We start from the raw sequence: 22319 nt of genomic DNA, 5'->3' as shown, positions 1-22319 counted from the left end.
CGAGAAGGTGTACAGGTGTTCCTAATAAAGTGTTCAGTGAGTGTATATCCTTCTGTCCTTTTATTTAGTGAAACTGAATCCTAAGCAACCTACCAAGTGGTGAATTTCCTGCCTTTCGCAGATTTTTGACAAGCTATAACTTCTCACTTAAAACATAGTTTTTGGTCATTAATAGAATATGGAATTGGGCAAGTGATCTTGTAATTCTATGATTTGAGTCACTGGCACAGTTTCTCCTTACAAAATCACAGTATTTAAACTACACACACTATTTAGGTAGAAACTTTATTAACAAAACAAAGGCAAAGCACAGCTTAAGCTCACTCCTAAATACGCATCAAGTGCTAAAGTCGCCATGACGATATTCATTACATTTATATATTAAAATACCACAGCCACTTGGATATACTGCATAATATACCTCTATAGACCTTTTGCAACATAATCAGCAGCTACAACTCTTTTAAAATAGCCTAAATTACTCTCAACAGTCTTGGACATGCTTATTATTCTCTTGCCTCAGTGTTCCACCTAGTGGTGCCTCAGGACAGTACAGTACAAGTTAACTCAGACAGACAGGAGAGCAAGACAGAGGGATACAGGATGAAGTTGCCCCTACAGGCACAGATCTGAGGTCAGCTTACCCTCTACAGATCCTAACCCTAGTATTCAAGGGGGCAAATATAAAACTGACCCAAGATCAGCGTGTAAGGGCAACTTCAGCTTACTAACAGTTAGAGGTGGGTGTAAGTTATAGGCACAGCAGTGCTGCCCTCTAGTGGGCAGGAGGCTACAGTTGACGGTGCAGCAGGGTTGCCTAGGCGACCACCCACTGGAGGATGCTGGTGTCCTTGCCTCCAGTAGAGATGAGGTGACTGTCGTCATGGAGAAAGGCAACGTTGGTCACGTGACTGCTGTGTCCGCCATAGGCGTGGCTCTGGGCCTGGAAGGTTAAATCATTGGACACAGATGAAGCCTCTTAATCCTGGACCAGCTCGGATGTCTAAAATGGTTTCCCTCTGTGGTGTTCATGGGTCATTTCTCAACATTGTGATTGACTAATTGCACTGAAGTTAAACCTTCTTCCGTTGAGGTCTAATGAAAGACCTCACTTAGTTCTGGATTAGCTCGAATTTTCAGATTCATTAAACCCCGATGAGAGAAAGTCTTAGACTATTTTACACCATGTCTGAGAAGTGCAATTTGAGTTAGTCCAGTTTAAAGGAGTAGGCTTAATCTGTTTCTGGGAAACCGGCCCTCCCACGTGTAATAAAACAAATATATCATTTGAGATATAACAAACAAATACAAACAAACAGGCTCACCCTTGGCTGAGAGCAGGGGTTGGAGAACAAGTGCACTTTGCCAAAGTCATCGGCCGAGGCCAGGAGGGTGGAGTCATGTGACCGGCACACGGCGTTGATATCCGTACCATCAGCACCGTCGGGCCAAACGCCTGAAGATGAAACGCAAACCAGAGAAAGACGACAACTAAAGACTAATTAAAACACCACTACAAAAGACTGAAACCTTTGATGATGAACAGAGATCAAAGATACATCTTTTTTTGCCCGCCTCGTGTGCAGAGGATGCCATGACATCAAAAGCAGGAAATTCTGATTTACCAAATACAGTGAAGCCCAGAACACAAGTGGTGGAGGCCCACTCCAGATTACGGACCACATCCATACTCGTCACATGCTTGCCACTGGATGCTTCCCCTTTAGGGTTGAACCGCAAACAGGAAGAGAACAGTTGTTACTGGAACACTGCACACAGTAATCGTCCAAAGAGTTGTGGTGTCCGTGTTCAACTGACAAAAGAGACACTTACAGAATAGGATCTCATAGTCTCCTGAGTTGGTGACGAGGTACTGGCTGTCTGCGGACCAGTCCAGGTGGGTGACGAAGCTAGAGTGACCCTGTGAGGAAAACAAATGACACAAATGGGTCACATTTTTTATTGTGTGTGTGTGTACATATCGCATGTGTGTTTTTTGGTCTGTCAACCCTACAATACTTTTAAGTTTGATTCTCCCTGTGTAGTAACTCTGTTATTACTCATATTGTACATGCATCCATAATTACTTTGTAATTGTACTTGTACAATGTTGTTACTAATTACACTGCACAGGTACAGTATAGGGACAACTTAATGTAGTGTCTCCCCCATACAGAAGATTGTAAGGGTGTAAGGTGAAAGGATAAGGGTAAGCTCCCATCTGATGGTGTACTTACAGTGCATTTCCCCACACGGCTGTACTTCTTGCCATTCTCTGTCACAGCGTAGATGTACACAAAGTTGTCATGGGAACCGACGGCTAGACTGTTACCATCTGAGACCAGGAGAGAGGGGTTAGTTTTTATGTTGAATGGACAGCAGGATTAAAGCAACCAGCTATTCTGACTACAACCATTGAAATGCAGTGAGGTCTAGGCAAATATTATTCAGGAAGTTTCTGTGTTGATTTAAATGATTACAGCCAGTAACAAACAACATGTTTGGTTCTTTCCCCTGAAACGAGTCTATGGACAAGGACAGACATCAAGTCACACTTTGTTTTTGTTTATCTGGGCACTGTAACTAACAGCTAATTGTTAGAATTTCTAACCATAACCTGATGCAAGTCAATGGATCTAAGTTAGCGTGTTTTGACATTTCATCTCAAATTCTCTGAAGAGACTGAATTCCTTGAATTAAATGACTTTGAGATGATTTGAGCATGACATCTTCTAACATGCTAACTTAGAGCTTGCATTGGGTTTTGGTTAAACATGCTAACAGTTAGCTGTTACTTACAGTGCCTAGATAAAGATAAACAGTGAAGTTGAAGTTTGTCCTTGTTCATAGACTAATTCCAGGGTAAGGAACCAAATATGTGCTTTTGTAATTTGGGTGAACTGTCCCTTTAATCTTAGCTAATGGTGTGTTGTCTTTATTGTTGTTTGTTCATTGTTGTGTCTGTATTGGTATTGTCTCTCATCTATTCTATCTGAAAAATGTAAACACTTAAAAATCTCATAACAGAGAGAACACACTGCAGTAAAAGATGTTCTCTTGTACCTGGGGAGTACTTGATATTGGAGATGATCTCGTTGCCATCCGTGTGCATGGACACCAGGTCACGGGTGTCAGTGTCAAGAACCAGCCATCTGCAGAGTAGCATTCCCATGTCAGTGCATTTCATCTACTGTAGTGAGGGTTGTTGTGTATGTTGGTCCAGTAAAAGTGAATGCAGTTTGAATGTAGAGCTTTCAAGTTCAAGTGGGAGAATACTGTACCTTCCAGTCATGGTGCCCACAGCTAGCACAGCACCACTGGGGTGGAACCCTGCAGAGCGCCCTGGGTCCTGGACAACACAGGGAGAGACAGTGTAGGCGTGAGGAATGAGGAATGTTATCACACTCACACACACACACACACACACACACACGCGATGAGCCCGTCCAACTGATTTCTACCTCCACTGATCTGTAAGAAGTATTTGTACAGTATTTGTCTGTATAATATTCTGTATTTGTACAGTATGTGTCTGTATGCTATTCTGTATTTGTACAGTATTTGTCTGTATAATATTCTGTATTTGTACAGTATGTGTCTGTATAATGTTCTGTATTTGTACAGTATGTGTCTGTATGCTATTCTGTATTTGTACAGTATGTGTCTGTATGCTATTCTGTATTTGTACAGTATTTGTCTGTATAATATTCTGTATTTGTACAGTATGTGTCTGTATAATGTTCTGTATTTGTACAGTATGTGTCTGTATGCTATTCTGTATTTGTACAGTATGTTGTCTTGTCTGTGTTTGAGTGGGGATGAGTGATAGGAGAGCGATGGTGACTAGTACTTCACAGCTGGCCCTTTGAGGTATTGGACAGGACACAGCAGACAGACATGGAGGGCCAACAGGGCTGCAGAGTGGGCCTTCACATTACAACACACCCAGTGAATATCAGAACCATTAATAAGTACTGTATGGATTATTTCAGTTGAGCTGGCGTGCTGAGCTGGTGTAAATACTGTCTTCAAACAGTACCTTAAAGCTAGCTGCCCAAAGTGTGCAACTGGTTCCAACAACACTCTGTTCACAAGTCCATTGCCCCATTCCTTAAATCAATCACCCTTAATTTCACACAGCTGGTACCTATATGTATGTAGCCTGGGACCAGCCTAATTTGCTTAATTTGATTTCAGCCTTTAGTCTGTCTAGCTAAGTCAGCCAAGCTACATTTCAAGCTAAATTCCCAGGCTGGTATGGTAGCTTAGGGCTGGTCAGAGAGAAGCAGCAGCAGCAGCAGCAGAAGAGGGGGGGGCACCTCGATGCTCTTGCTCCACAGGGGCTGGTGAGAGCTGGTGTCCCAGAGGTGGACCTGCTTGTCCTGGCTGCACGTCACAAACTGCTCCATGGTGGGGTGGACGTCCAGGCCCCACAGCTCGTCTGTGTGACCCTGAGAGAGGGGGAGGAGGGGAGAGGGGGAGTGTGTGTGCGTGTGTGTGAGAGAAAGAGAACAAAGAGTAAAGAGAAAGAGGAGGAGTGAGGAGAGGAGTGACATTGCCAATGAGGGGGATGATAAAGGGGAAAGGTAAATAGGTGAGGAGAGAGGAACGAAATGAAAGTGTTATCACAGACTAGTAACTAAACAAAATATTAGAAAGAAACACAGGAATCACCTTTCAGGCAAACAGATAGAATATGACGGTGAACTTGGCGACGTTGACATTGAGCTGTTTTCTGTACCTGTACGATGGGGACGAGGGTCTCAGGGAAAGAGCCTTTGATGATGGCGTTCTTAGTCGTCCCCACAAACAGCTCGCCCTGCTTCCCCTCGGCCAGGGAGCGGACGGGCCCATGCGACTCTGGCACCTGGGGAGGGAGGAAATGCATCGTCAAACCAGGAAGGTAGAATATCTCATCTTTCATCCTCAAGTTGGACGATGGCTGCATCTCAATGGTCTGAATTGGCTCCCGGTCTCCTCTCCTTCCAGTTCCGTTATCCAGATAATTGCATATGAAGGAGACGAGGGGTGAAGGTGGCGGTAGACTACTGAGATGTGGACTTGCATGTGCAAAATATTGTAAAACGGGAGCAAAGTTATCCATCTTTACCTTAATATTTAAAATGGGACAAATAATCCAATGGGAGTTTTGTATACTGTGTCTCATGGTGTTGCCACGGTATGCAAATAGTTTTTCCAGACGGTTTATTAAAGCTCTGGGTTGAATGATCAGCTTTTTCTCATAAACATTGTACAAGGTACAATAAAAATCATGCTGTGGAGTATTCAGAGTTTCGCTCTGCTCAGCACTATATCATCCAGCAGATTGGGGCCCTACACACAGGATACCCTGCACGTCAATATTATGACACTTGCTTCTGCCCTGAATCTGCACACACGTCACGTTTCTTTACCGACATTAAGTCCATCCACAGTATAAACACACAGTTGATCTCTGTAAGCTGCCAGAAGCAATGGAGGAACTGAAGAGAAGCTACAGTAGATTTGGGACCCCTTCCTCTTTGATTGGATCAATTACTGAATAACTCGGCATGGTTCACATCAGGGGAGGCTGCTGGAGGTAGAAATCGGAGGAAGGGCTCATTGGAATGCATGGAACGGAGTGAGGAATGGAATCAAACGTGTGATTTCTACCACCAGCCTCCCCTGGTTCACGTATAGAAATATGTACATATGTGTAATATTGCTCATCAGTCAGTGTTATATGCAGGTCTCACCTCCATCTCACTCTGCTTGTGGTACTCGTGGTCCCAGAGCACCACCCTGCGGTCCTTCCCGCCCCCTGACACCAGAGTCCCGTCCTTCAGCACACACAGGGAGAAGATCCCACCCTCGTGGGCCCCCGCCACCACCTGGCTGATCCGGTTACCACCTATCAATCACAGACCACTGTCCAATCACACGCTGACACGATGACGAGGTGGCTGAGTTTGATTGGTTGAGGGGTGCTTTCTAGAGCTTTACATTCTTGCTGTGTCTCAATTCTCTTCCATTTCCCTTTACGTGTGGACATGATATGTGGTGGAAACGATCTCAAGCCCATGTTTACACCCATCCTATACTTTTAAATCTGTGTGTGTGTGTGTGTGTGTGTGTGTGTGTGTGTGTGGGAGGGTGGACTGCACTTCAAAGGACAGTGTTGAGAATTGGGACGCAGCAAAACAGTTTGTACAGTAAATGGTATGTGAATTGAATTGACTGGGTTCAGAGCACTGTGCTACGGTGGGTGAGAAGGTTCTTTTTGTCCACAGACCTTTGGCCCAGACGTAGATGTTTCCACTGGAGTCTCCTGTGATGGTGTCTCCATTCTCAGCAAAGGCCGCACAGAGCACGTACTTGGGCTTCTCATGTTTCTGAGAACGACATTCTTGTTAGTACCCCAGGAATCGCTCGTATTCTACAACTTACTGTGCTTACATTATGAAAAGAACTACTGTTATTAATCAGACCTTGATCGAATACATAATTGCAATATTTGAAATACCTGAGATGTGCTTTATTTAGCTTGTAAGACGCAATGGAACCAATGGAACAGTCCCAAACTGCGCACACACACAACACCAGCTCAATCAAACACACCTCAAGTTTTCAAATGAAGTTCTACGTGTCTGACCCAGGTCAGGCATTCACATACATCAAACAGCCCCTGGCGCTTGGTCAGAGTGTTCCCCTCCATGGTCCAGAAGTTGAGGTGAGACTTTGCACAGGTGACCAACAGGTTGGCATCCATGGGGTGGAAGGCCGCTCCCAGCACCGAGTCGTTGGAGCACTGTAGGGGCACAGAGTATTGTGAGGTCAATGGAACCCTCCAGCAGCAGAAGATGACCAGAGACTGTATATACTAGAGATATGCCACTCCCTTGATTTACTATTGGTTTGCTAGCGGAGTGAACCGGCTTCCTTTAAAAGAGGCTTTGGCCTGACCGACATGGCAGACACATGGCAGGTGACAGCGTCAAACGGACAGCACATACTCAAACACAAGCAAAACCACCTGCTTGTCACGTTCAATTTTCTACGTGTGATTTGTCATTTGGGTGAACTATCCCATTCAAGTAAGGCTCTTCTGAGCTCTTTTCTCTGGGTGAGTTAGCGAAGCTACATCACCTTCACGTCAGCCAGTTGCTTCTCCTTCTGCCAGTTCCACACGGACAGGATGTGGTCGTTGGCGTCGTCCACGGCACACAGATGGGCACCTCCGTTCTGAAGAGGCGGGACAGTAGGTCAGGGCAGTTGTTCATACGTCAGGATGACGTGTTTTTGACGTGTTTTTTTAAAATGTCAAACATTTTGCGACAAAACAAAGTGCTTTTTTTAAAATGTCAAACATTTTGCGACAAAACAAAGTGCTTTTTTTAAAATGTCAAACATTTTGCGACAAAACAAAGTGCTATCAGGAATGTGGCTGTAGAGGGTTTGGGAAGGCTTACCGACTTGGAGAAGGCCACACAGGAGACCGCCCGGTCAAACACACCCATCCCAATGACATGCAGCGTGTTGAGGCTGACAGAGTCCCACACACGGACATGAGGAGCCAACAGCTGAGAGAGAGAGAGGGTACCATGTGCTTGTTTTACTTTCCGAGACTTGCATAAGACAACAGGAGGGGTCATTTCTTATGAATGAATGAGCATATGTGCTGATCAGTGGAGGCTGGTGGAGGTAGAAATAGGGAGGACGGGCTCATTGTAATGCATGGAATGGAATGAGGAGTGGTATCAAACGTGCGTCTCCCTCCACCAGCCGCCCCTGGTCCTGATGAAGGCTCTATAGCCAAAACACATTAATTTGTGACTGTTGCCTATTAGATGCAGAAATAATAGCAATTGTGAGTGCTGGCCTTTCCCATTATAAGTGGTATCATTATTTGAGTAACAACAACCTTCTTCTTCTTCAACCGTCTTCTACCTTCCTGAATAAAAGTTGAGCACAGCAAGTTTTGGACATACAATATTCTTATCTACATAAGAATATACTATATTACTGTACTATATTATTTATATATATATAAAATATAGTACCTTGCCATCTTTGGAGGTTCCGGCCACTTGTCCTGTTGCTATGGTGACCATATCTGGATGGACGCCCAAGCTGTGGAGAGAACACAGTGATCCGGTTGTGTGTTACAAATACACGCCAAGAGAGTCCGCGAGAACGATTGAGTGGCGTCAGTGCATTAACAAAATAACTCATTGATATACTGTACATGACTCACGGCAGTTCAACCATTTATTGCATGAAAATGCTAATACATTTAAGCTTGGCGCAATTGGATGTGCTCCGTTCTACAGAGCTCCCTGCCTGGAGTTAATCTACCACAACAAGTACACAATATGGCAGGGAGCCCATGATTTACACACCCTTCTTAGGTACAGTAGGCTACATACAGAACAGAGTGACTGAGCAGGTGGAGGCTGGGGAATGCTATGAAGGAGCATAAACCTGGCTGCTTTGAAGCCTCCCATGTCCCTTGAACATGTGACGGTTTTTGCATACGTGTTAATCAGACGTTTTGGTCACCTGACAGACAGCTGAGCCGTTTGACTTAAGAGTGCCCCCGCCTGAGCTGACGCTATTCTTCATTCAAGTGATGAGCATGAATAACGGACACCCGGATACTTGTGAGCCACAATCAGGACCTTGTTTGAATAAAGGAAGGAAGTCATCTCGGCACAGCAGGCTTTGGAAAAGGCAAATCTGCTCGAAAACACGCCTCAACTTCCTGGGTGCATAGCAGCTCACCCCGTAGTAAAAGATTGTGGTCAGGTATAGGCCTGATCTAAGGGATTACCGTACAGGATTATCAGATGGAACTATGAATGTTATCCACTGAGCAAACACATTTAGCTCAATGAACCATAGACGACAAATGGATTAGAATGGATTAGAAATTATAGTGTTTCAGGAGACCAAACTATTTGCCTCGTTTCCAAATCGACCTCTACTCCCTTACCCATTATGCACTTGTCACAATCTAAGAGGACACGCCCCATCCAGTCCTCTCAGGAAGTGCATCGCTGCAAGGGGTCGATTTGGGATTGGGCATCTTTATACAAAACACAGAGGAGGCCATACACTGAACTGTATTGCACAAGATTCCACCATCATCCTGAAGACAAAAGCTAACTGCCATCCCTACAGTAGGTGCTAGTGGAGCTTACCACTTGACATCGTCATTGTGGCCCAGATAGTGTCTCTGCTGCTGCTCCTCCACGTTGTAGAGCACCACCACCGAGGCGTTGAAGTAGACGATCTCCCCCGTAGGCAGCAGGTAGAGGTTGGAGCGGCAGTCACGGCCCCTGTACCCGTACCTTGGACCGAGGGTTAAGGACATGGAACAACCGCTGCAGCCGACATTAGCATTAGCATGCTGAGTGAATTCGATTGAAAGTGGTGAGAGTTTTGTGCGGTTGAGCATCTCCTCTTTCTGCTCAGATCAGTCTTAAGAAAAGTCACACAGTCGGTTGTCTCACTAAGCCAGACTTAAAAGATGAGATTGTAAAGGTGATCAACGAACTGTGTAATCTCTGAACTCACAAAGAACTAGTAAATGCAACATTGCGCGATAACATCGATGTACCACGGAACATCGATTTCTCTCGAAATCTAAATGCACTGTGTATGTGTCGTGCAATCTCCACTGACAGCACCCAATTCTACTGTACCACCACAGCAAGGGAGGCTGGTGGAGGTAGAAATCGGAGGACGGGGCTCATTGTAGTGCATGGGACGGAATGAGGAATGGTATCAACCACGTGCCATTATTCATTCCGTTCCATGCATTACAATGAGCCCGTCCTCCGATTTCTACCTCCAGAGGCCACCACTGCACCACAGTGATGCAACGCTAAACCTCCCCACTTCAGGTGTGCCTGCCAGGGCATCATCAGACATCACCCGTAGGCCGATGCCTACAGTACACCTAGAACAAAGTGGACTGGATACACCCACTGCAGTTTGAGCTTGCGGTCCGGCACTGCCACCTTCTGGTCAAGGGTGTAACCGTCCCTCTGCTGGTCGGGAATGTGCATGGTGACTGGCCGACCCCTCAGGAACATCCTCACGTATCCATCCTCTGGAATTGAGGAATAAAGATACATGAATATAGTAATGTATAGATATAGGGACACAGATTTAGACATGTGAAATATGATGAATTGAGCATACAGTAAGTATCAGAACAAAAATGGCAGTCTAATACAACTCCCAAATGATAGTATTGTCACATAATTCAAAGACTGGATTAGTGCAACATGATAGCAAGAAACACACTGTACTGCAGCATTAGTGCATTTATGCTACAATAATATTTCATTGAAGCTTTGCATAAAAACAGCACATTTGGGGGATTAGGGGCACTGGAGTTCAACCATCTTCACTGCCCCTAATCGTCTGGCCAGCCACACAGAATAGACAAGGGAAAATGCACTGTACTGTTTGGTAATTGGCTCATTAAAAATGAATGGTGCCGCCCCAGACAATAACAAGCGAACAACAACAAGGTTATTGGTTGTAACTGGCTAATGGTAATTTGTCCAGAAAGTCGTATTTTTTGGCGTGCGCACACACGCACACATAAACACACACACACACACACACACACACACACACACCCCCTGCTGTCGTGCTAGAACGTACCTGCATTGAGGCTGCATTCTTTGGTTTTACTGAAAGAAGAAATGGGAAAGAGCAGAACAAGAGTTAATGTCGGCCTACGGCACATCAATGGTGAAGTTTTAGGACAAGCCGCTAGGCCTGAGCAGCTCTTTAGGTTTTGAGATGCACTTTAAAACTTGAGGTGTGACTGTGATGGGCTGAATTATTGAGTGACCTCATCCGGTATTCCTGACCTCACAGTTTCCTACCTAAAGTAGAATGAACAAGGACAGCCTTCAAAAGAGCTATGAAACGCTGTCCGAATGAGGTAGCCTACAGATTTAGACACGAATGCTGTATTTTATATACAGTAGGCCTATGCACATACACACAACCACACATTCATTATTAGATCCAGTGCATCAGGTAATATAAATTATTCTGGTGCCATGCCAACTAAGCAAAATAAGGAGAGTTAGATTAGAACAGGGATAGCAAGTGAAAGTGGCATATAGTATATTGTAGTAGACAGCATTACAGCGGTCGATATCAACTGCCCTCTCCAGCTTTCCCCTACATCAGCGGAAAACCAATGAGGTTCTTTTTTTTTCTTTCTTTTTCGACCAATGACGTTCTGTCAAGACGACTGACAGGCGGCCCCCCCCGGACCGTTTGAGATTGCCATGGTGACGCACAGGAATGCCAGTACAGTCAGAGAAATTACCTGACAACGAGGCGTTTGGATTTCTTGCAAAGCACGGCACATCCGACTCCACCATCTGGCAATACGCCTACAGTGATTGCTGCTGGCACAGATCATTTCCTTTCACATTGCCCTTTCAAGCACTGTTTCAGAAACTAGGGTTGCATAACCAGGCCTGCATAACCAGGCCAGCCCAGTAAAGCTCAGTTTGGTTCGGCCGTGTTGTCTGAATTAGGGTTGGTTGGAGAACAACAGATAGAGCCCGGGGTGGAAACTCTTTGAAGTAGCCACATAAAGGCTTGTTTGTCTGCCTGCCTGCCTGCCTGCCTGCCTGCAGCTTTCCAAAAAGGAGGAGAGGCCCCGATGTGACCAATGAGGGACCATGAAAGATCCATAGCCACTAATTAAAGAGCGGCTGGATGGGAACTGGCGTCAGGGAATCAATCTTGTGGCTCTGAGCACTGAAAGTTTTACAGAACATTCTCTACATTTTAATACATTCTGCTGCATTCTCAATCCTAGCTACTAAGTCACTTTTTCTACAGTACATTCTATACATTGTCAATACTAGCTATTGTATACAAAAGCCATTGACATCCATGATACATTAAGTTAGGGAAGTAACGGTACAGTATTATCTAGCGTTAAGCTGATGGTTATTGTGTGGTCAAGTGAATTTGTGCAAAAATCTAGAGTGTTTTGCAGGCAATTATTGAATGAAGTGCCTCAGCAGTGAACAGAGTCGTTTCAGTCATGTCCCTGAGCACTTAGGCTACACCCCAAAATGATGACATTTGAACAGCAAATTAGTGACATTAGTGACATTTGAACAGCACTTAAATTTCCTCTTCCCGTTGGCAATGCGGGATTGAAAGGCCGCCAAACATTTACAAGTGTCAACAGTCAGTAAAACCGAATGGTATGTGATCCAACAGGATATTATGCCATCTTATCCTCATACGGTATTTGCATATTTTCAGACTCCTGAATCCAACAGGCCACCATGCCATGCAAATGTCTAAAACTAATCTTTTCCTCCTCCTTAGCTATCTTAAAGCACATCTGCAACCAGGGTGTGTCAGTCAGTCCAGTCGATATGTTTAATGCGTGAGCTTGTTGGGCAAAGACGTCAATCAATACTCTCTCGTTCTGCAGATCAGTTAGCCAAAGAGATCATCCACCCAGTCAGCCAGTCAGCCAGTCAGAGTTACAATGGGAGAGTACTAAAACAACACAGTAACACTGGAGTTATGGCTCTGATGTTCAAGCCCAGATGGAAACATTTTAAATTCCATTTTTGTCTGTTGACACACACCCATATTATAATTCGCTGCCTAAAACTGCAATGGCACACAGAGCACTCGCATGCAAGCATTTAAAAACATCCACCTTCTATAAGAAACAATGCCACAGAATTACAAAAAAAACCCTCTTCCTAAAGCAAGAGAGTACTTTTAAGTCAGTATTGGATTGTATATTCATCTTCCAGTTAAATTGCATGACTAACTGTCCGTGCAAAATGCAGCTGCCCTACTCATTCAAAATGACTTCCAAAGTTCTGTCTTAATGCAGATCACAGACTAACTGCAAAAAAACTGTTTCATACAGAGTATATCAAGCATCGGTTTACCTGGGTGATCTCTTCATGGCGACTTTTCCGTTAAGTTAGGTAACAGCACGTTAGTTGGCAAAGCAGTTCACACACACAACCCTGTCCGACAACTGAACAAGACTTCCTTGTTGACTCACTCAACTTTAGCAGTACAGGAGCCTGTGGACTTTTTTCCACCAATGAGGATGCACTTCCTGATCCTGCCGGACCGCCTCTAGGCTCCATAGACACACCTCTGTTACTTCAGCGTCCTGTAATTTGATGCCCTCAGCAGAGTGAGCTTGGGGGAAAGGAGTGGGTGGCCTGACAGTTTCCATCTGTCTTTAAAAGCTTAATAGCACCATCATAAAACCTCATCACATCCCCTTATCTATAGTCCTCAAACATGGGGCAGGAGTGGTTAATGTACTGCATTTGACTGTGTTAAATACAGAGTGGATGCGTCAGAGACTACACTTCTACATCAATCCATATTCACCTATGAGCTCCACCATTAGATAGATTTGACACTAGACAACCTGTTGTACAGTAAAACACAGTGCAAATCGTTCCACCACCTCAAACCCAAACACTGGTCTTCAATGCCTCACGGACACGTGTTAAAAGTCCATGGATCAGGATCTGTATGCTACCAATACAGTAGTGGAGGCTAGTGGAGGTAGAAATCAGAGGACGGGGCTCATTGTAATGCATGGAATGGAATCAAAAACACCATTGATACCATTCCTCATTCCGTTCATTACAATGAGGCCGTCCTCCGACGTCTACCTCCACCAGCCTCCCCTGCAATCCAGCACGGTCCTGCATCAGGGTCACTTCTCCCTGGTTCGACCTGTCATCTCCTTCCCAGACAGAACCCTCACACACGGACTGAATTATTAAAGCCAGTCAAACATCCTTTGTGCATGCTAGTGTCTGTCATTCAAGCTGAAAAGGAAGTGGTTAAACCGAAGAGATCTGTCGAATTTATCAGGGTCTACATTTGGGTGACAAAACCACCTTGGGACCTCTACTGTCAGAACACTCATCTCTGTGTGTGTGTGTGTGCGTGTCTGCGTGCGTCTGTCAGCCCCAGTGAGTCTGAGTCAGCCCTGACGAGGCAGTAGAAAGAGTGCAAACTCACACCATATGGTACCTGGCTGATCTCTAACAAGGAGAAAGGGTATTTTTATCTGACAGGTCAGGTACAGGTGCACAGGTTATGGCAGGCTGTCAGTATGCTCTCTGTTAAGGTCGGATGTGGGGTCCCAGCAAGGTTGGCTAAACTACCTGGCAATGTCTGAAAAGACAAAGCCTGGAGCGAGAAAGTGCAAGGCGCCTCACATCTCATGTATTTCAAAGTAAGTGATGTGCACAGACGAACAGAACAGATCTGGGTCAAAATATGATCAATTATTAATACTGATTGAGCTTGCACAGCATAACGGAACCATTAGAACCATCGCATAGGGAATCCACGGCCGTAGTTTGGGTCTGGTATATGAAGACCTCTTATTGCCTGAGGCCCGTTACCTGTCTCTCTTGCCACAGGAGGAGCTGCTGGAGGAGGTGGTTCTGCTCCGGGAATCAGACGCCAGCTCTTTCCTGACCGTGGACAGACGCTCTGTTGACATGCTCTTCCTAATGAGGAGGGCAGAAGAGAGGAGAGAGGCGAAGAGCAGAGAGGAGAGGAGAAGAGAGAAGGAGAGGGAGGAAAGAGGAGAGGGAGGAAAGAGGAGAGGGAGAGGGTGAAGTGAAGAGTAAGGCAGGATATTGAGGGAGGAAAACACAAAGAAAGATGAGAAACATGATGAGACTAGAGAGATACTAGAGGCCGGGGGACTATAAGAAACTGGTTTCTCTGCATATATTCCACGTAACACTGCCACCCTCTGGACAAGCTTGGAACTACAACATATACCCCTCTATCAACCCAGGCATTATAGGAGACCGCACGCTTTCTCATCTCTATCGGCCATCGGTGCAAGCGCAGTTTGATTTGTAAAAACGTTAGATAATTTGTAGTTTATAAAGTAATTTCTAAAAGGACTAGAAGTGAAGCTAGAAGCTACTTGCCCGGTTTACTCCTATCTCCAAGTTGAGCAATCACGGCTGCTGGACATAACTAAATAACAAAGGTAAGCTCTTAAAACCTTTTGTGTTGATGGACAACTTGGGAAATAAATATGAGAAGGAATGGAAATGTTAAAATAGTGAACTTCCTTTTAAGGTAGAGTTTAACCATCATTAGCTGTTGAGGACATTTTTGGTGAGCCCAAGAGATGTGTCCACTCATTTCTGAAGTGCATTTGACAATATCCTACCTTTTGATGGACAGCAACACCTCCTTTTTGGGAGAAGAGGGGGAGGAGGGATATCCCCCCAGCCGTTTCGGCGGGACGTAACCATTGCTGAGACTCAGAGGCTTGGAGGGTAAGGCTTGCAGGAGTTGCCGCACTAACATTGAAATGGAGAGAACAAAATGTATCAGTAATGTTGATTGGCTAAATATACTGTCAATCAAACATATTTGTATAGCGCTTTTTACATTGAGACATGTCTCAAAGTGCTTCACCACAAGAACAACACTAAACAATATGGCGGGGGTTTGTTCTAAACAGTAGGTCTTCAATTCTAGTGCTGGAGAGCTACAGGATATACACAGGCATTTGTCCTAGCCCAGCACTAACACACCTGGTTCAATCAACCAATCACAGTCTGGACCACTGTTAATAGATTCAGAACCAGGTGTTTTAGAGCTGGGCTGGAACCAATCCCTGTCCGACACCCAATCGCTCAACAAATCCCACGTTGGAGACCCTGGTTCTAGGGTTTGTAATGGGCCACCCTCAGTGGCCCCCCCTGCCCCACATTCCCTTACCCTTGGTGGGGGCAGTCACCGTGGTCACCCTCCTTCCCCCTGGCGGCAGGGTCAGGGTCTCCTCACAGCAGCCCAGCCTGCGCAGAGCGTCTGCCAGGGCCGACTTCAACAGCTGGATCTCATCCTCCTGGAGCTGGACACGCTGCTCCAGGTGGGACAAGCGGTCGTCCACCTCCATGGTGCTGCCCGCTGACAAGTGATCCTCTGAGAGAGAGAGAGGGAGGGAGAGGAAGAGACAGAGAGGAGAGATAGTATGTGTGAGAGAAAGTGGAGAGAGGAATCAGTGCGGAAGAACAAGGGAGACATGAAGAGAGAGAGAGAGAGAGAGGGAGAGAGGAAGAACATGAGAGAGAGGAAAGAGGTTGCTGGCAGGAGTGGATAATATTTAACCTTAAAAGAAAAACGGTCAAAGTGTTGAGTTTTGCCTTTTGTTAATATTTGAACATCGTTGAACGGCTAATTCGCCCACTACCTTTGACTAGTTCATTTACTTCTCCGCCTAGGCCTACTGTATGTTGGCACAACTTTGTGTAGGTTAGAGCAGACACAGCTAAAGGTGACATGGAGATACCAACAGGGTCTTTTCATGGCTCTAAGGTTTTCAGCCGAAGCGAAGCGGAGCCCAGAATGTCAAACTCCATACTTTGTTGCTGGACTGTGTTGTGTGATAGATAAGGCTACTAACCAGATTTCAGCCCAGATTTATTTTCCTAATATTTCAAAAACAACTGCAATGGGAGAGATAAAAAAAACGAAAAAAAAAACGATATTTGACTGAGACATAATTGGAACGTTGGAACGACCTTGTTTGGAACGTTTCTCTGCATGTTAGAGCAATTACGTGATGCTACTCCCTAAGTAGGCTCCCGTCCATCCTGCATTATGATGACGTCATTTGCCTACCCAGTTTATGACTCTGTGTTGCAGATCCAATGCTCAACAACAGATCTGATCCTCTGTAACTAACAAAAATGAACTTTTTTTCCAAAGTCACTCCATGATAATGATGTCTCGTTAAACAGTGAACTACATTTTGTGAAAATAGAACAGCATTCATTCAGCATATTTCAATAACAAGCGAAGCTCTCTGGGGGACATAAAAACATAGGTTATCATCCCTCCAATTCAAATGAGAGAACCCATCCTGTGTATTTGCATACCGGTGTTCTAACTGACTAGTATAAACCCATGCGCCACTGTCACACACAACCAGGATTTGTTTAGCATCATTCTGCACTGGTCAAACATGACTATTTACACTGCATGGCCTGGCCTATAACATTCAGTGGCTAGGCCCAGTGGAACCAATTCATTAATCTCTCAGAATGAAGACAGGAAGGAAGGAAGTCAAATATTTCTGTATTCTACTGTAGAATTGTAAATGCCATGTGAATACATGCTGTATAATTTGACATGACAAATAGGCCTACGTATTTCATTTAAATTACATTCAGTATTCGTTTTCCATCTGGGAAATCTTCACCCGGCAAGACTGTTATTCCCAGACCTGAATCACTTGTCTTGCGGTTATTGTCAATAAACCACAGCCTCATGCAGGCTTTCCACCACCCATTACCCTCTCTAGTACATATGCGTACAGAAATACACCAGTTAAAAACCATTCAGCTGATCTAAGCCTATTCCAGTGAAAGACATGCGTTCATTCATTCAGTGCATTATAATTCAACACATACTCCATAACAACCGTTCCACATGAGAACCACCCCATTACTTCGTCAATCAGACACCGTTCACATAGTTCATATCTTGTAGCCACCCGGCTGACAGACCACAGTGTGACGATGCGTACTCAATAACTTTCTGTTAAGTGTCTCAGGCAGGTGACATCTCCAGCACAACTACGGCAGGCGGCAGCTGTGTGAGGAAAAAAAAAATGCATGGGTGCTAAATGACATATGAAGATGACAAAATGAGCAAGAGGCGGAGGAGGGGAGGATAATGGGAGGAGGTAGGGTTAGCGGTGCCGGAAGGTGGAGGGATGGGGTGAACCCATGTGGGATGCGAGAGAGAGGACAATGGAGGTCAGGGCAAAACCGAAGCCTGTTGAAATATTCATACGGGCTCTCAGCCGCTTTGCCTTCCCCTACCTGCCATTCCTGTAAGTACTCAGTCACTCAGTCACTCAGTCGGTCAAATAGCCTGCCCGCTCTCCTTCGCCTCTCCTGTGGGTGCCAAAGCTGTGATCCTGGTGTGGGTCTCTTCCCTCCTCCTCCTCCTCTGCAGCCAGTGCCTGATCTGCCTCTCTCCCTGGACGTTCCCCCTTCCCCCTTCCTCAACCCCCCCCCCCCCACCCCCACCCTCCTCCTCCCTAACTGTACACACACGGCTCACTAAAGGATAGGCGTGTGTTCGTAACAGGACACTGTTCCCTGCAGCCCTCCCTACACAGCAGTATGGGCTGCAGCCGGGAGTGGGGAGGCTGGGAGGCTGGGAGGCTGACTTGGCTTGGGGCCAGAGCCACAGAACACTGCTGCTGCAGCAGCCAGGCACTACCAGGAAGTGAGACTGCAGTGGAACTGAGTCTCCTCCTTCAATGACACACCCACACACACACACACACACACACACACACACAGTAGTATGAACATACTGTACTCTTCCACACATACACACTGCGACACACAATTCCAAACACAGAAGCAGCACCCCGCATTACACAGACAAACACTAGGCCTATCCCTCCCAGATCTCCTTTATCAATATCACACAATGGAGCATTTTGAAACTGTGTTACAGTAAATGTCCATAATTAATAATAATAATGTACTGCAGCTACAATAAAATGCACCTTTAATGTAACAGTGCATTAAAATTTCCACTATTACAGAAGCGACAAGGCTGGATTTGAATACGAGGAAGTTCAGAATTATCTTTGTGCTGAAACTTGACCCCAGAAATATCTTATAAATCAATCACATTTTCAGATTTGCAGAGCACTTTTTATAAAAACTGTTTTGTCACAAAGTTCTTAAAACAGTGGCCTGACCTTAGACCCCTGCAAGCCAGGACCAAAAGCTGTGCAGTGGGAAGAAAACCTTAGGTACAGTTGCAAGGAAAAACTCCCTGGTAGGAAGAAATCTTGGGAGGAACCAGGCTCAGAGGGGCACCCATACAATAGGGAGGACAATAAGGCTCTGTCCCTGTTTGTCTGAACACCGAATGCTTTGACAGTAGCCATTTATCAAGCTGCACTGTGTATAATATCCAATCCTGTAGCTATCTTGAGGCCTTTACAGAAGAGCAAACAGTAACGGTGATACCGGGTAGAAGGGTGTCAGATGAGTTGCTCTTCAGGTTCTCCTCCGTGCTAGCTATACATGTTTATGTTTGGAAGAAAGGAAGCCACTCTGTAGCACCTCCTACTCAATTGTGATTGGTTAATGGAAGTTTTCTTCTTTTTTTTTTACTTTCGCCACCTAAGCTGAGCATGTTTACGGACTCCGCCTGCCGGCATTTAAAGTGAATGGACATTGATAGCAACTGCCGGTCCTCTGCGAAACCTGCTTTAGTGACTTATGGGAGGTGCTTTCACCAAGCATGAAGATATCTTACATGTATTCAAAGAGTACTGACAGCTCGACTATCAGATGAATTAATAAATTACACACCTCCGTACTCTATATATACGACTCAGTCAGTATCACAATGAGCCTATCCTAGACCAAGCCCCCAGGGATTGATGTCAGGGGTTCTGGTCAAATAAATCTTAATTTGTCAAAATTTAACATTAAAAAAATCCCCAAATTACAGACTTTGGCAACCAAACGCTACTGAATGGTTGCCCAACCCGTCAACTAATTATAATTTCCTAGGTCGGAAAGCCTGGGAAATCCTTTGCAGAAAGTAGCTACAAAGGGGTGGAAAGCCGTTTGAATTGAGTGACACCTCACGACATGCTAAAACAGACTCACAGGCTGGTTTGCAGTGAACTGAGTATGTAAATGTGGGCATTTGTAATACTGTAGATTCAACAACTTTTTTCTGTCAGAGTCCTCAACTGCAGCCTCCCGAACCTGCTCACAACCATAGCAACGCTATAGCAGCGCCATAGCAACATATGACTTACGCATCTGGTGTGCGAGCACCGCACGTTCAGAAGACATGACAACACTTGCTAAATCGGCTTAACGCCAATGGCAACACCCAGGAAGGTGACACTTCCTGTAGCATGCGCTCTTGGGCCAGGTTCCATTCAGGTTCCATTGAAATCATCTAGGAGGAGCCAATATGACTGTCAAGTAATAGAAGTCTGTGTCCTAGACTGGTCAACCTGCTGTCAGACCATGTGACCAAACAATTGAGGCCACCTATCTGCTGCCAGCCAGTTAGATCTCATGACAGGTTAGCCATTGTTGTGGCACATATGTTGTCTATGGCAGTCAACTGCAAAACAGATGGTCTACCAGGCCAAAACTAAAATAGGTGTACAGTTTGAGAGCTCTTTGCTCCACCTGGAGTTAAAAGGGAATTAGCCTAAGTCAATTAAGCTGAAAGCCCTTTCACCAATATCAAATGGAGTTAGCTGAACACGTCAATACATTGTATCGTCCTCAATAGGACGTATTGACGACACTCACTAGGCTACATTTCAAATCGTTTTCTCAGTTGGAAAGGTGTTTCACCACCTATAATGTGACATTGTGATCTGAACAATCACCAGCAGATCCAGACAGAAACAGCAGTAGCCACGGTCTACAGTGAAGAAGCTGGGCCAACTCCTGACCAAGATGGCTACTGAGCAATTTCCGTTTGGCAGAGAGGTTACGACCCCCTTCTGTGCTTCTCCGTCTGTTGTCTACGGCAGAGTCTGCAGGGAGGGCATGCAGCCTGGGCATGGAGGACCCAGGGTAATCGCTCATCAGGCTAACAGGGTCAAGACAGCCTGGCAATTTTAACAGGCTTATTACCTCTCCCTGTCTGTCCACCTGCCACTCAATATGGCTGTCTGTACTATATCATGCATAGATGTAGCCTAGTCCATTATCTTGATAACCTGTCATGTTCAATATTTCAGGCTCAATATTGGATACCTTTCAAACCGCTTCACAACTCAATAACCTACAATAATCTCCTAATGTACTCAACATAGTAACATATTTTGAACATTGATACTTTGACGTCAATGCTAATCAAGCTCCCCCCTGTGACAAAAGAGGTGTTATGTGTGACGTAGTGAATCTTGTCCACTTTTATTTGAAATCATTGGCGTTAAGATATTATAAAAGGCAACGGCTCTTTGCTGTTTAGCCTGTGTGTGGCCCATTAGACTTTACTGGACACACTGTACTGGTAGGCTACCCTTATGATTCAATGGTTTTTATGGTCAAGTTATAGGTAAGCCATTACAGTTCTGCACCACCTCTTCTCCCAGCTGTCTTGTTATGGTCACTCTAATGCCGTCTGTAGACCAGTGACTCCAGGAGGGAAGACATGTCTTTTTCCTTTGAAAGAAATTCAAATTGTAAACACATTTTATGAAGTGTGATCACGGGGGCTTCAGGTGAAAATGTTGTGAGTAGGCTATATTTCATCTGAGTCACCTCTTCCACCTGAAGCTTTAACCACCTTGGCCTCAAACAGTGAAACCAGAATATGCAAACAGTTCTCACAATTATGGGACATGCTTTCACCAAGCATGACGATTATTTTACATGTATTCAAAGAGTGCTGACAGCTCGACGATAAGAGATACGTGGAGGAAATATGTATTTTCTGAGCGCCTGGCCAATGCATTACATGACATTTGGTAATACACCGACCAAACTGCAGCAAGCAAATCCTGTTGAACGTGAACGGGCTGTATAAGATGTTGTGTGCATCAATGGGAAAGGGTTCACAACGGTATTTTTTTACGTGACCACCACACGTCCTACGGTTCATGACTAAAAACCCTTTCGACTCGAAAGAGATTAAGTCAAAGGTGAACTTACCATTGCAGTACTGTAGAAGGAGGGAGGTAGTATCATACAGGTTTCCGCATGAAGCAATCCTCTCCGACATCTCTCTCTCTCCCTCTCTCTTCTTGCAGATTCCTCTTCTCCCTTCTTCTCGCAAGCCTCCTGATGCTCACCTCGTTTCCTCCCTCACTTCTCCACATTCGAACCCTTCAACACCTTTCTGCCAATCTATCCGCTTCCCCCTGTACACCGGCGCGCTACTTACCGTCTGCTCTGCGTTGTTACTATAGCAACAGCCTCACCGTTGAGTTCGCCAGCCGTTTGGAACGGTCGGTAGGGGGGGGGGGGCGACTAGTGGCTCACTCAAACCAATAAATTAACCATTTTGTCGACATGAAATAAGGTAAATGTGATTCATGCCTAGTCAATTCTTACCACAGCCTGACTGTATTCAGTGGGAAGGTTATTCCAATGGCGACTGACAGGTATAATAGTGTAGCCTGCGTGACAGGTGGTGTGGAGAGTTACAGTGGCATTTTGGTTGAAGACTAGGCGCTTCACTCGACCGACCTACTCAACAAAAGAAGTTCCCTCACGGGAAACAAAATA

General features: G+C 45.2%; 1 protein-coding gene across 2 annotated transcripts; it reads right to left on the bottom strand.

The window, feature by feature from the left end:
* Positions 1 to 266: 266 nt before the first annotated feature.
* eml2 (EMAP like 2) lies at positions 267 to 21813 on the bottom strand (the record flags this gene model as incomplete). 2 transcript variants are annotated; one of them, XM_083680311.1, is made up of 22 exons in its annotated part: positions 267 to 943; positions 1326 to 1456; positions 1626 to 1721; positions 1834 to 1921; positions 2238 to 2335; positions 3064 to 3152; positions 3282 to 3349; positions 4320 to 4451; positions 4742 to 4867; positions 5739 to 5893; positions 6275 to 6374; positions 6656 to 6790; positions 7129 to 7224; positions 7452 to 7562; positions 8043 to 8112; positions 9183 to 9332; positions 9967 to 10096; positions 10660 to 10688; positions 14445 to 14552; positions 15236 to 15368; positions 15793 to 15996; positions 21744 to 21813. In XM_083680311.1, the coding sequence occupies 22 exons, from the start codon at positions 21811 to 21813 to the stop codon at positions 818 to 820; spliced, it is 2445 nt and encodes an 814-aa protein (XP_083536437.1). In that variant the 3' UTR covers positions 267 to 817. The 2 variants fall into 2 exon arrangements, with proteins under 2 accessions (XP_083536437.1, XP_083536436.1); XM_083680310.1 differs by lacking the exons at positions 14445 to 14552; positions 15236 to 15368; positions 15793 to 15996; positions 21744 to 21813 and adding an exon at positions 12951 to 13049.
* Between the last annotated feature and the right edge of the window lie 506 nt (positions 21814 to 22319).

The sequence above is a fragment of the Argentina silus genome (assembly GCF_951799395.1).
Source record: "Argentina silus genome assembly, chromosome: 11".
NCBI classification, from domain to species: Eukaryota; Metazoa; Chordata; class Actinopteri; order Argentiniformes; family Argentinidae; genus Argentina; species Argentina silus.
This window is presented reverse-complemented; position numbering and strand designations above follow the sequence as displayed.